Source organism: Aegilops tauschii, chromosome 5 (genome assembly GCF_002575655.3).
Source record: "Aegilops tauschii subsp. strangulata cultivar AL8/78 chromosome 5, Aet v6.0, whole genome shotgun sequence".
Classification (NCBI taxonomy): domain Eukaryota; kingdom Viridiplantae; phylum Streptophyta; class Magnoliopsida; order Poales; family Poaceae; genus Aegilops; species Aegilops tauschii.
In genome coordinates, this window is record NC_053039.3 from 226911302 (window position 1) to 226927132 (window position 15831).

The window sequence follows — 15831 nt, forward strand, 5'->3', positions numbered from 1 at the left end:
CTCCTCAGGGACAAGGGTTCGCACCCCCTGTAACTCCACACACATAATCCAATCGACCGAGCTCCCGAGCACCGAGACGTAGGGTTGTTACTTCCACCGTGAAGGGTCTGAACTCGTAAACATTGTGTGTACAACTTCACCATAGCTACGATCTTGCCTCCTCATACCTACCCCCCATTCTACTGTCAGTCTTAGAACCACGACAGTGGCCTCTCCCACATAAAACTTGCTATCGGTCTAGTAACATAGTCAATTGCTTAGGGACAATTCTGCAACTCCTACCACCACTTTTCCGCACTCGTTAAACTAATGTAATTGTTTCTTTATCTAAACAGCCCATAGTTTGTATTTATGTGCTCTTTATATCTTGCAAACCTATTCTACAACACCTACAAAGTACTTCTAGTTCCATACTTGTTATAGGTAAAGCGAACGTTAAGCGTGCGTAGAGTTGTATCGGTGGTCGATAGAACTTGAGGGAATATTTGTTCTACCTTTGGCTCCTCGTTGGGTTCGACACTCTTACCTACCGAAAGAGGCTACAACCGATCCCCTACACTTGTGGGTTATCGGTGATCAACAATTGGCTTAGCATCAGGTTCCATATTAATCTTGTGTTGACATAGAGTGGGACTAATGCCCTTAAGATCATCAAGAGTATATCCAATAGCGGCATGGTGCTTCCTCAGAGTTTTCAATAATCTCTTTTCTTCAGGATCTGAAAGGTTAGCACTAATAATAACATGATATATTATCATTTCATCAATGTAAGCATATTTCAATGCGTCGGGCAATTGCTTAAGCTCAAACACGGGATCACTCTTGGGTGGAAGAGGATCTCCAAGAGTCTCAACAGGCAAATTGTGTTTCAAAATAGGCATTTGTTTAAAGAATAACTCATCTATTTCGTTTCTTTCATTCATATGCATATCATTTTCATGGTCTAGCAAATATTCTTCTAACGGATCAATAGGAGGCACGACAATAGAAGCAAGACCAATAATTTCATCCTTACTAGGTAATTCTTTATCACGAGGTTGCCTACGGAATTTGGAGAAATTAAACTCATGAGACACATCACCGAAATTAAAACTAACAATTTTCTTAGTGCAATCAATCTTAGCATTAACTGTATTCAGGAAAGGTCTACCAAATGTAATGGGACAAAAGTTATCTTGCGGGGAACCAAGAACTAGAAAATCAGTAGGGTAATTAATTTTCCCATGCAAGACTTCAACATCTCTAACAATCCCAAGTGGTGTGATAGTATCTCTATTAGCAAGCTTAATAGTAACATCAATGTCTTCTATCTCAGCAGGTGCAATATCATTCATAATTTCTTGATATAAAGTAAACGGGATAGCACTCACACTGGCACCCAAATCACATAAGTCATGACAGCAATGATCTCCTATTTTAACAGAGACAATAGGCATCCCCATAGCAGGTTTATTCTTATCTTTTTCATCGGGTTTAGCAATTCTGGTAGCTTCATCACAGAAATAAATAACATGCACATCGATATTATCAACCAATAGATCTTTAACCATAGCAACATTAGGTTCAAATTTAATTTGTTCACATGGTGTATGTGTTCTTATATAACTTTTGCGGACCACAGTTGAAACCTTAGCATGGTCTTTTATCCTTACGGGAAAAGGGGTTTCTCAATATAAGCAGTAGGAATAACTGGGTTAGCACTGTAAGTAATACTTTCCTCTTCAGCTTTAGTAGGTTCTTCTACTTCTACTTCAATGGGTGAATGATACTTAAACCACTTATCCTTGGGGACACCAACATGAGTAGCAAATGATTCACAAAAAGAAGCTACTATCTCAGAGTGAAGGCCATATTTAGTGCTAAAATTATGAAAAGCATCGATATCCATAAAAGAATCTTGATCGCGCAGTTGTGCTCGTCGTGGTAGGATCCGGTCTCAGCCATGAAGGCCTCCCACCAGCCATGGGCCTGGAGATACACCTTCATCAGCAACGCCCAATTGGCGTAATTGGTGCGTGTCAACATTCGGAGGGCGCCGCTTGAGCTCACCTCCTACACCACTACTTCACCACCATGGCGGTGGGTCCTGCTCCAGCCCTAATACTGCGATGCCGCATGAAGACTTCGGGGCGCCTGTGAGCGATCGATGGTTGCTAGAGTGTCTAACATGGCTCTAATGCCACTTGTAGTCTCTTAGGATCAGAGTTCAACAGAGTTCAACATGAAAGAGAGAGAGAGAGAAAGAGAGAGAGAGAGAGAGAGAGTTTGTGCAGCATAAGCCTTGCTTCTTTTCTGTTTATTCCTTCCTTTCATTCAGAGACCAAGAAAATCTCACTATGGTGCACGCATTTCTACCGAACCCTGCCATCTTACGACCTAAAACAACGCCTTGTCCTGCACAATCCCTTTCCTGTGAAACTACCTAAGTGAAAACGCTGCCTGGCAGTGAATTTGCTGCCATGGCACGCTAAAGCAACTATGCGCATATTGCGCTTATTTAGCTATGAAACCGACTAGATTATGCTAACACCATCCATCAACCCCTACGTGCCAACTCTGCTTTCTAATCCGTCCTACCTAAGCGCATTGTGCCTACTAAGCTTTGCTCAGCTTCGATGAGGGAGGGGTGATGATGGCGACGCGCCTTCGGCTCACCCCACTGCTTGTAGTCGTACAAGATGGTCAACGGATCTAGATGTAATTTTTTATTTCTAATGTTCTTTGTACTACTTTTTTTTGCGAGAAACTTCCAATCTATTCATCTTCAATCATGGCAGTACAAAAAACAACAGAGATAATAAAAATTGCAATCATGTTCATGAACCACCTAGCGACGACTACAAACACTGGAGCGAGCCAAAGGCGCGCCGCCGTCATCGCACCTCCATCACCGAAGCAGGGCAAACCTTGTAGTAGCAGTCAGTCGGGAAGTCGTCGTGCTAAGGCCCCCTAGGACTAGCGCACTAGAGTAGCAATCATCGCCAATGAAGAAGCTCGTAGATCAGAAGGGTCAAACCTGTAAACACCCAAACAAAGACGAACGAAGACCGAATCCAAACCGATGCACGTCCAGAAAAAAGAAAGCTAAGAAGAAGAAAAAAAAAGTGTAGGTTTACGTTATGGTCGTCTAACGAGAATTAGTAGGCACGTCGCTGGGCAGGCCCCACCGTGACCGTGGGATTCAGAGGAGAGAGCCTATTAATGGTGTGACCCGTAAGCTCAATCTACTCTGCTTCCCAAACACCACAGGCCCCGCACCAAACCTCCTCCCACTCCACCTCTGAACCACTCAGAATAAGAGCTCACCGGAGACACAACCAAATCACACGCGAATCAACTGATCAAAGCAGCCAGCTAGCCATGGGCAAGGACTGCGGCAACCACGGCGACGACCACCTCCGGAACGGCTGCCGGCGCCTCCTGGCCGTGCTCCTGGTCCTGGCCTTCATCGTCGCCATCATCACCCTCATCGTCTACTTGGTGCTCCGCCCCACCCACCCGCGCTTTTTCCTCCAGGACGCCTCCCTCCGGCAGCTCAACCTCTCCAACTCCTCGGGCCTCCTCTCCACCTCCATCCAGGTCACCGTCGCCTCCCGCAACCCCAACGACCGCGTCGGTGTCTACTACGACCGCCTCGACGTCTACGCCTCCTACAAGTACCAGCAGATCACCGTCGCCGCCTCGCTCCCGGCGGTCTACCAGGGCCACGGCGACGTCGACGTATGGTCACCAGTTCTCGACGGGCCCAACGTGCCCTTCGCGCCGTACCTCGCCAGCGCCATCTCCCAGGACTGCCAGGCTGGCTATCTCATCCTCCAGGTCAAGATCGACGGCCGCGTCAGGTGGAAGGTCGGCAGCTGGATCTCCGGCCACTACCACCTCTTCGTCACCTGCCCAGCCTTCCTCGTCACCAGCGGCGGCAACGGCGCACCAGGGGCTAGCGGGTTCAAGTTCCAGACGACCACTTACTGCCACGTAGAGGTCTAGTTTTATCACAGCTAGCTCCGGCGGTCCAGTCGCCGGCGAGAGGTAGGTTTATTCTTGGCTTGTACTACTGTATACCATAGTGACCGCAGAGGCACAGATCGGTGGCAATAATTACACTATTATATGTGGGGTTATAAGTGTAAAGCAGGGGTGCATGGTTTACCATTTACTTCCCATTGATAATCATGGGGCAATGCACATGAGTTGTTTCATAACTGTAGTAGTACTGTACTACTAGAATTTTGGAGTTCTGTTTGGTGGTTTGGTGTCAACAACCAGATCCTAGGCAGCTCTCCCATGGTCTGAGATTTGGTGAAGCTTGGGAGAAAGTACAAATGGGGACTTTGTGTTTGTGATCCCATGTCCAAGAACAAAAGGTAGTTGGATAGTCCCTCTCACTCACATGGAGTTTGATCATATGATACATTGGGAACACAAATGTTAGTTTGCGGAAACCGTTTTGTTTCTTTAATCCCTATATGTGCCAGTTGCCAATGATACGCTGGCATCCACATGTGGAAGCATATGTTCTTGGTAAAAAAAACTGTTGTATGTACTTTGACTTTGCAATCAGTTACTAGTCATCAGTAGTTTAACAGTCGAATAATTACAGTCGGTATGTAGGTTTACATCAGGTCATGGAACTGAATTTACACATGCGACTTTCTGAAAAGATTGCAGAATATATTACTTGGAGTCGCCATCTTTCTTGTAAAGGACTGTATTTTCTTTCTGAAGTTTCCATGAATGGCTTTACACGACAGATGCTGAGATAGTGGCTTCTTTGTGGGTGTGGCCCATGTTCCGTCGAAATGATAAGGATTCACTTGCTTTGGGGGAGAGAAGGAAACATGTGCCTTTCGGCAGCAAATTAATGCAGCACTGACTGCATATTATATAAAATGGTATATGTGCCTTCAGAAAGATGGGAGATGACAGTGGAGATGATTCGATCCGAGATGCCTGAAAACCTTTGTACGAGTATTGCTTAAGAAGATAAATGGAAGGACACAGAGAAAGATGGATTCGAAGCTAAGCATGCATGTGCAGTGTATGATCACTCCCACTTTCCTTTTGGTTGCTTACTCCGGTTGTATTCTCGTGCTAGCTAGCTAGTTTCCGTTTGGTGCAAGTCCATTGCAACATAGGAGTACAACGGTGATGATATGAGGAGAGAAGATTTGTGGCACGCAGATGTGGGGCACATGCCTCATTTTTATTTTGGCATTTGATTTTGAATCCTTTATACTTTTGAATCAAAAGTTCAAATTAATTTTCGTTTGCATATTCGTGTTCCATGCAACGAGGGCTTTGAGGCCACTTTTGAATACGTTTGATGAGTTTTTAAAACTACACCAAGTCTCATTTGCTGAAATTTGATAGGAATGAACGACAAAATCCTCAAGTTTCGGAAACTAAAACATAAAACTTAGTGTGCCCTCGTACACAGAAGTCAAATATTTTGCAGATCACAAGGCAATCGTGTGTGCGGGAACGGCCGGGCAGTTGTGTGCCCCTGTGAATTTTCGTTGATATGGGCTCATGTTGAAATTGAGGAGATAAAAGACCATGCAATTACTAAAGCCAACCACCACACACAATCGGCTGCCCATGCGATTACTTGCATGGATGAGATTGGCTATGTTATCTCATGTATGTTGTTGCATTCGGTTTCCAACCAAAACCGGCTTTTCACTTTTTTGCAAATCCGGGGAAGACGGATTGAGGGACACATTGGGCCCATCGGTTAAATTCGGGGGAGGGGGAATTAGGAGAGGGGCCAGAATCACCTTGAATGAGGGACACACTGGCCCGCCGATTAAATTCGCAGGGGGAGAAAAATTAAGCCTCTTTCAATGCACACGTGCTTAGATGAGGTGTTAAGTGCATGAAAGAGCTTAACAACTAAACTCTCTAATGTGTGGTGCTCAGCTTCTTATTGCTAAGCTTCCTTCATTTAATGAGTTGTAGACTAGAAATTGTGATTTTGTCTAGGCACACGCGTCTAGCATCTTTCTTTATGAGGTCACAAAACTCTTCTCTCTCCTTTTAATTACCTTGCCATATAAGAATTTTTGTCTAGTTGAGAAGCTTAGCACATGTACTAGGTGGAGAACATGGAAGGACCTTAGGGGACGGTAAACGGTCCCTTCGATGCGACAGCTAGCCTGTTGTGCACCCTCTGTACGTTGACTCATTTGGCACGTGGTGGGCCCCACTCGTGACCCTGTCGGCCAAACAAAAGGAAATGGAAAGGGAATGAAGCTCCATGCATGTCGTTTGGGCGTCGCAACACGTGGTTGCGAGTGAGCAATCTTGTTTCATTTGTAGGATATAGAGAAAAGGAGATAGTTTGTTTCACTATTGGATTGTTTTCTGACGCCCTCACGAGAAGATCACAACAATTCCGAGGCATTTGGCATTAGATCTATAACATACGACAACATCAATGTGAGTTATGTGAAGCCCTCGTTGGACGACCGTGTGGGATTATATCTGGGCTTGTTGCGATCATGCGTACAAGTTGTTGGACGAGAGAGAGATAATATATAGAGAAAGAAACGGGAAGATTAAAGCTGAAGCTATCTCTGAATCCTAAGGTGCTAGTCCATATCGAATCCGTGTAGAACTATCGAAAGAGTTTTCTTTAACACGGCATGTGCATGACGTACTTCAATTAACCACAATTTTGCAAGTTGAGATTACACTTGAACTCTTTTAGATTTCTTATAGGCAATGCTTTTGTAAAGCAAGCTGTAATCTGGTCTTTTGATGGAATAAATCTGATGTCTAGTTTTTTATTAGCAACTCGTTCGCTGAGAAAGTGAAAATTAATTTCAATATGTTTGGTGTTGGCATGAAACATTGGGTTAGTGTTAGAGATATATTTGGGTTATATGTGTTTGGTAGTCTAGAATTTGTAATCCGTCTTATCTTCAGGAGAGGCTTCTTGCCCTCCAAGTCTTGTATTCAACATATACTCGTCCTCGAGACTCAATAATACATCCATCATATTTCGCCAATCTTTTTGGGCCGTAGCGCTGCGGCCCGCGGTCAACTTTGTTGTCCCTGCGCGTCGACTTCCCGTGGTATGTGCCGTGCCATTTCCCTTGGCGCGGGAACGCCACCGTCCGTGTCGGTCATCATCATGTCGTCGGGTTCTTCGCCTCCTTCGAGCATCGCCGCCGCGCTCCTAACCTAGCCGCCGCTGCTACCCCCGCAGCTGCCGCCTGTCCACCCCCTTCGTCTTCGTCCAGCATCAGCCCGTCGCCAGCGTCGCCGTCATCTACCCTGACCACTTCGTCTACTCCGACCACCGTTGGTGATATCGGCCCCCATGCTAATTGGCGCCACAACCGTCGTTGAGTCTTCTTCTCTGTTGGCCCTCCGACTCGTCGACATGGCGTACAGCTCGTGTAGGTCCCTCGTCTACGCATGTCCGGTGTTGACAACACTGATGCGTGCCTTCGTCAATGACGTGTCCCCGGGTCTGGCAAGCCTGGTCGGCGCATCGTCAACTTCATATTCGTTCGTCTAAGCATGCTCGGTGCTGGCAACACCGATGCGTACCTTCGTCCACAATGTGTCCCCGGGCTTGGCAAACCCCGCGCAACGCGTCATCAACAACATCTTCTTCCCGGCGAGCCACTACTTCGACACCACTGCATCCATGACTAACTTGGCGCCTCCTTGCACCCGGGGCTCCACGGTGTTTTCCTCGACACCGGCTACCCCGACTCAACATCGACCATGGCATTGTTTGCACGGCTACCTCGACCACGGCTACACCACGCAACGCTCTCGGCTACCTTGACATCGGCACAAAGGGCTATCATCCGCTTGAGCAACTCGTCGGCTTCCTCTACAGTCAACGCGTCCGCGACGCGACACCGTCCACGACGCTCCCGCTACGACTGCGGGGGGATGTCAGCCCGTCGGCTGCTATTGTCTCCAGTCTGACCGTCCGCGACGCTCCTATTGTTTGCAACGCTACCGCTACGACTAGGGGGGATGTTAGAGATATATTTGGGTTACATGTGTTTGGTAGTCTAGAATTTGTAATCCGTCTTATCTCCAGGAGTGGCTTCTTGCCCTCCAAGTCTTGTACTCAATATATACTCGCCCTCGAGGCTCAATAATACATCCATCACATTCCTCCAATCCCTCTCTCTCCCTTCTAACAGTTAGCAAATAAACATGTTGCACCAAGATTATCACACTGAAGACTTGGAGTTTACACTTGTGACACTACAAGTTCTTTGAGCATAGACCAAAGTGCACCAACTATACTTATATAACTTGATGAGGACATCACTAACAAATTTACACCCACAACCCCTACTGCTACATATACTGGACCAATTATTAGAGCTCGCGCACATGAATTAAATTACCAGGTACTTTCATTTCTTGGTAATGATTCTAATGTTCATGAGAATATGATGATGCCTAAATTGGATACATTTGTTTTGCTTTAAGTGAAGGGTCAAGCATGGACAAGAACGATGAACATTGCAGCATGATCAAGCATGGAGAAGATGGCGCGCGCAAGGGGAGCAAGAGCAAAGTTTCTGGTAGAGTTTTCACCACTTTGGAGCCACCATGATGACATCCAAGGACATGAACAAAATATATAAGATGGCCTTTCATAAATTTCATCCATAGTTTAATATAGGTGTTGCGCCACCTTATTTTTGTGCCAGACCCATGTAATTTCGAAATACTATTTATAGGATATTTTTTAGAGTCTGTATTATTGGGGAAACGACTCAGGAGGTGTTTTAGTTCCACCTTGCCAAGTGGAGACAAAATTCCGTCTCTTTCCCCCTACAAATACAACCCTTAAGGCACCATTTAGACTTTGGGTTTTGTTTAGATTAAAGTTCGCCATAGCTGCAACTCACGTACTTCATTTGTGTTCAACAACCATACAAAGATGTCACAAAACCCCAATTTGATTAATAAAACTTTCCTCTTAAATTTGCAATATCCATATTGCAATATCAGTTTCTTGCTTGTTCTTTGTTTACCTGCAGGAAACAAACCTTCGTGGTCAGGTTGATCGTGCTCCGGCGTGGTCAATAACCTCTTGAAGTTGGTTTAGCGATTGCTAAGGTGTGATGTCTTCGCACGTTCGTAGTCGGATCGTGAAAGTCGACTTCCTCCAAAACAACAGTTATGATCTCATCGAAAGACGAGACACCTTTGCCTCTATCATAACTAGTGCTTTTCCTCCTGATTCAGGAGTTCTCTGTGTGCCAAGGACAATGATTCTAAGCTAGATAATGGAGTTGGTGAAGGTTTGTAGCCATGCATGCCAACTCTGACTAAAAAGCTCACTTGCATATTTTTCGTGAGATAGATGAATGTTGTCCTTCTTTCTCTTATTCAATACCCAGAAAGAAGTGCAAGTCTCTCAAATCTTGGAGAGCAAAGTATGGGTCCAATTCATTGAGAAGACATGTTACTATTTCATTAGATGAAGTAAGAACAATGATATGTATAAGAACAAATATTTATACTTGGGATTTATTGTAGGTAAATAGTGATGTGTCATACTTGGACGAAATAAACCCAAGAGCTTGCAGTTTTACACTCAGGCGTGAGTACCATGCCCTGGGAGCTTGCTTCATCCCATAAAAAAGCTTTATTAAACTTGCATACACGGAAGGGTGCATTCTTCTCCTCAAACCCAGGTGTTTGCTTCATGTACACTTCCTCTTTCAGAATATCATGAAGAAACACATTCTGGACATCTAGATGTCTAGCTCCACTCCTAGATACAACAATAGAGAGTACAAGAAAAATAGTGACAACGTAAAATACTAGACTAAAAGTGTGTTCATAATCTACACCATACCTTTGCTTGAAGCGGTGCAAGTCTTGCTTTATAGTGGTCTATGGTCCCATCAGATTTTGTTTTGATCCTAAACATCCATTTACAATCAATCAAAAAAATCCTCATGACAAGGAACCAATTGCCATGTTTTATTTTTTTGCAGTGTCATATATTCTTATTCAATGGCTTTCTCCCATTGAGTGTTACCAAGCACTTATTCTAGACTATAAGGTTCGCCCTTTGTCAAAACAAATATAAAAATATTCTATAATTGATGTGATTGCAGCTCCCCTTTGTAGCCTCGTCCATATGGTGATCGATATGTCTCAAACGTATCTATAATTTTTTGCTTGTTTCCTGCTATATTTATATCATTATTGCATAGCTTTGGCATCAATTTTCATCATTTTTCTAGACTAACCTATTAATTCAATGCCTAGTTTTGGTTTTTTACCTACTTTAGAATTTGCAGAAATATACTTTCCTAGAGCAAAATAAAACAAAAATATGACACTCAAATTTATGCTAGAAGATCCACTAGGACAAAATCCCGGGGGGGGGGGGCTCCAGATACCCATGCGGACTATTCACTCGAAGAACAGGGGGCATGGGGTCCCTCGACCTCCTATCCATCTAGGCACACCTATCTCTATGTATGCTAAAAATACCCGACGAATTTTTACCCTAATTTTTTCGTTGCCTTCACATCCCGATGTGAGCTGATCTTTTGTTTTAGCCATTTTCTGGCATCATGATGAAGGGGGGAGTTGGACTTCGTCGAACTCTCTGTCATACCTTGTTTCTTTTATGATGATCTATGAGTAGTCCACATTCGGGGCTGAGGGTTTGCACCAGTAGCTATGTGTTCATAGAGTTAAATTATGTGAATTGAAAGTTGCTCATCTATGAGTTCTTCATATTCGATTGAATATGCTAAGAATCAATGAGATCATGATGTGTGTCGATTATAATCCTGGGGACACCCAAGGCGACAATATGGTGACTCATTGGACAAAGATTAGAATGATAAAGATCAGGAGGTGATTGTTTCGAATAGTTTTTAGGGTTGTCTGAGGTGACATTGGGGTTGCACATTGGTCAAGATTATAAATACAAACTTGGAGGTTTGCTTAGCCATACCGATGTTATCTCATCCCAATTTTATCTAGTAATAGAGAAACTTTGGAATTATTCTTGACTGCACTTCTTCAAGGATATCATGTATTTTGGCAATGTTAGTGACTTTGAGAGTTGGCATTAGTGAAAGCATGAACCCTATGTCTTGTTTACAAGCATTGAGACATAGTTTAATCACTTCTAATTTTGCTTACCTTATTGCCCTATTTTATTCTAAATATATAAAAATGTTGTCACAATCCAAAGTTACAAACTATCTATTATCACCCTGAACCTCTTTGCTGAATTACTGCACATATACAATTAACAATTGTATTGGGCACAAAAGAGACTTGCACCTTGTATTTGATTAAAGGATGGTTTGAGAGAACATTTTCAACCTACGCGTCCCACGAATTCATAAACCTTAGGTCATCTACTTTTGGGAAAAAAATATTGTCCTACAATCCTCCGTGCTTGGGAGGGTCAACATTCTACAAGATAGAAGTGTGTAGTAGACATCAAATTGTTTCTGGCACCATTGCCGAGGAAATGAGTGCTTGAAGATATCTTATCTAGATCTTACAATTGAATGTTCTTGTTCACTAGTTTGGCTTATGGAAGAAAACAACAACAAAAATGAGTGAACTCAATTTTTTTTAAATTATCTGCAAAACATGGAATCAACACATGGTCTTGATGTATTCAAAGAATAATATAAATATGTTATTGGTATATGTTCCTTGAATATTAATCATGATTGCAATTTTATTAGTATGTATTCTATTCATTAGATGACCCACTGCGCCAATTCGTGCAGAGACCAACTATAGCCCGGAAGTTAAGCAAACTATTTGAAGGATTTTTTCATCAACTCTCTGCAAATGTTTATACTCATACTGTGTTTTTATTTGCCTTGATAATAATCATTATACATGGCTTTCTTTGGCAAATTGTTTTTGGTGACATGAGACTCAGTTCGTTTTGGATTTTTTTCCCCAACTATCTCCAACTACGCAAAGACAAAGTACAACCAGAAATTAAGTAAGCTTGGGGCAGCATGTATAGCATACACTCCTTGAATAAATCATCCTGAAAGGGTGATTGAGAAGGCAAATAGACTATTCGTCTTATTCTTTCATGGTCCAACCGGGCTAAAAGCAAAATCTGAATGAACTTTCCACGACAAATGACCTGAAGCATGCGAACCAAGAACCCCACCCAGGATTACACGAGAAGAAGGAAACCAAGCAAACTGACCAGATGATTGACGGTCCAGGAAAGAGTGCGACCAGCGAGAACGTGAAACATACATGCCAGTCAGCCAGGCAGTATGGGGTAAAAGGTCAGGAGAGATGGTAGAACACGCCACCCGGCCAGCCGCAACGGTCCAATGTCGGGCAGCACAACATCCATTTGCAATCAATCAAAAAAAAACCTCGTGACAAGGAACCAATTGCCATGTTTTATTTTTTGCAGTGTCATATATTCTTATTCAATAGCTTTCTCCCATTGAGTGTTACCAAGCACTTATTCTAGACTATAAGGTTCGCCCTTTGTCAAAACTAATATAGAAATATTTTATAATTGATGTGATTGCAGCTCCCCTTTGTAGCCTTGTCCATGTGGTGATCGATATGTCTCAAACGTATCTATAATTTTTTGCTTGTTTCCTGCTATATTTATATCATTATTGCATCGCTTTGGCATCAATTTTCATCATTTTTCGAGACCAACCTATTAATTCAAGGCCTAGTTTTGGTTTTTTACCTACTTTAGAATTTGTAGAAATATATTTTCCTGGAGCAAAATAAAATAAAAATATGACACTCAAATTTATGCTAGAAGATCCACTAGGACAAAATCCCGGGGGGGGGGGGGTGGGGGGCTCCACATACCCATGCAGACTATTCACTCGAAGAAAAGGGGGCATGGGGTCCCTCGACCTCCTATCCACCTAGGCACACCTACCTCTATATATGCTAAAAATACCCGATGAATTTTTACGCTAATTTTTTCGTTGCCATCACATCCCGATGTGAGGTCATCTTTGTTTTAGCCATTTTCTGGCATCATGATGAAGGGGGGAGTTGAACTTCGTCGAACTCTCTGTCATAGCTTGTTGCTTTTATGATGATCTGTGAGTAGTCCATATTCGGGGCTGAGGGTTTGCACCAGTAGCTATGTGTTCATAGAGTTAAATTATGTGAATTGAAAGTTGCTCATCTATGAGTTCTTCATATTCGATTGAATATGTTAAGAATCAATGAGATCATGATGTGTGCCGATTATAATCCTGGGAACACCCAAGGCGACAATATGGTGACTCATTGGACAAAGATTAGAATGATAAAGATCAGGAGGTGATTGTTTCGAATAGTTTTTAAGGTTGTGTGAGGTGACATTGGGGTTGCACATTGGTCAAGATTATAAATACGAACTTGTAGGTTTTCTTAGCCATACCGATGTTATATCATCCCAATTTGATCTAGTAATAGAGAAACTTTGGAATTATTCTTGACTGCACTTCTTCAAGGATATCATGTATTTTGTCGATGTTAGTGACTTTGAGAGTTGGCAGTAGTGAAAGCACGAACCCTATGTCTTGTTTACAAGCATTGAGACATAGTTTAATCACTTCTAATTTTGCTTACCTTATTGCCCTATTTTATTCTGAATACATAAAAATGTTGTCACAATCCAAAGTTCCAAACTATCTGTTATCACCCTGAACCTCTTTGCTGAATTACTGCACATATACAATTAACAATTGTATTGGGCACAAAAGAGACTTGCACCTTGTATTTGATTAAAGGGTGGTTTGAGAGAACATTTTCAACCTACGTGTCGTGGAATTGTCACGGCAGATGTCCTTGAGCTAGGACTTAGTCGTGGAGCCATCGCAACTAGGAAGCTTGAAGGGGTTAGGCGGGACAAGGAACACGAAGGTTTATACTGGTTCGGCCCCTTACGGTGAAGGTAAAAGCCTACGTCCAGTTTGAGGTGGTATTGATTAGGGTTTCGATAACCAGGGAGCTAAACCGCTATGCCTGGCTCTCGATCAGATTGTTCTTGTCCCTAAACCGCTGTCGGGTCGTCCCTTTATATAGGGAGGCTGACGCCCAGCAGCTCTCAGAGTCCCGGCCGGCTCATAAGAGTGTCCGGCTCGGATTCTCAACTATTCTTGCCTTACACTACAAGTTCTACCATAATAATGATTGTAACTACGGGCCTTAAGCCATATCCGGGTCTTAAGCCCATCTTTGGCCCACCGTCTTCAAGCTTGGCGCCGGGCTTCTGGCAATGACCATATGAGTAACCCGGCCCCTCCTGGCGGGTGACTCTAAGGTCTATATCCTCAACATTAGGCCCCAGATTGATTTGAGCCAGCTCATGTCAATCTTCCATTCCTTCGACAGAAAACCTCCGGCTTATAATTGTGTGAAGGCCATAACCCGGCGTGACGTCATCATCTGGACTCCGGATAATCCGCCGTGACGTCATCCTCCATTAAGTCCGTTTTTTACTCCGCCAGATCCGCAACGGATCTTTACCTTTACTGTCATCCCGAAAATCGAGGCGTTTCGTGGGGAGATAACCACGCCGTGGTCTCCTTGATTCTCGCGCCCACTTATGAGCTCGCCTTATAAATAGGCCGGCCCGACGGGCCTTCAGTCACTTTTCTCTCCTTCGTCTTCTTCCTCGCGCCACTGCTCCCCTGCCCGAGCTCTGCTACTGCCGCCGCCGTGGGTCTTCTCGTCGTCATCAACTCAGGCCGCTGCATCACCCTGATTTGACCAGAGAAACACGACGACCTCCGCGACTCACCAGCCACCGTAAGCCCTGCTTGCCCTACAGAACAGATCTGCCGTAGGGTTCATCCGTGTTCTTCGTGTTCTTCGCTGTCACCTATGAGTCCCGGTAGTTTTTATTTTTACTGCCCTTTTTGATCTTAGCCCTGTGTAGAACTACTGCGGTAGCTGTTCTAGCACCCATTTCTCATGCAAGTAGACCTCCTTTTACTTCATAAGGCCTTGTTCAATGCTCAAGAACTCCCCTGCGTCTGTTTTTTAGGTCTAGAAATTTTCCTTTTTGCCCGACCATTTTGATCCAAAATATTTACCGCAATGTGTGAAACTTGTTTTCACCACACTTAGTAAAAAACTGCCCTCCTTGAATCATGGCGGTTTACATTTCCGGTTTAAAGAAAACACGCGCCGTAGAACTTTCCGACTTAAGGGAAGCCACGCACCGTAAAACTTTCCAGCTCACTTATAACCAGGCTATAGACAATTTGAATTACCCTCAAGCACACCAGCGGCTTAGATAACCCGATGTACTTAGACATATATCATTAGTCCCCTCCGTAAGCCGCCACTTAACACTGAATTACCACTTTCCTCCGGCTTATACTTAAACCGGACGTTTCCTTTTATCATAGGCTGCCGACTTTCACCATGCCTCCCAAAGCTCCTAAAGCCTCTATCACTTGCAATTGGATGAGGTCCAATGTCACCAACGAGACGCTAGCGGAGTTTGTCAAGTCAGGCCACCTGCCAAAGAAGGATGTCATGTCCTACCGTGCCCCTGACCCGTCAGAAGAGAGACCACAGCCAAAGGACGGGGAGGTGATCATTTTTGCGGATCACATGAGCCGGGGCTTCGCACCGCCCGGCTCAAAGTTTTTCAGAGACGTTCTGAATTTCTTCGATCTGCGGCCTCAGGACATAGGACCCAACTCAGTGTCCAACATCTGCAATTTCCAAGTGTTCTGCGAGGTTTACCTTGGAGAAACCTAGTCTGCTGCTCTTCAGAGAGCTTTTTTACTTGAATCGCCAGAACGAGTGCGCCAACGGGCCAAGTCTGGAGCTAGGTGGCATCTCCATTCA

General features: G+C 44.0%; 1 protein-coding gene across 1 annotated transcript; it reads left to right on the forward strand.

Moving 5' to 3' along the window:
• Positions 1-3228: 3228 nt before the first annotated feature.
• On the forward strand, positions 3229-4543 carry LOC109763535 (NDR1/HIN1-like protein 1). The gene has a single exon (XM_020322379.4). The coding sequence runs from the start codon at positions 3361-3363 to the stop codon at positions 3985-3987; it is 627 nt and encodes a 208-aa protein (XP_020177968.1). The 5' UTR covers positions 3229-3360; the 3' UTR covers positions 3988-4543.
• Positions 4544-15831: the final 11288 nt, after the last annotated feature.

What these genes read in the sequence shown, in the direction of transcription:
- LOC109763535 (XM_020322379.4), top strand. Translation starts at nt 3,361, where the DNA reads ATGGGCAAGGACTGCGGCAACCACGGCGACGACCACCTCCGGAACGGC.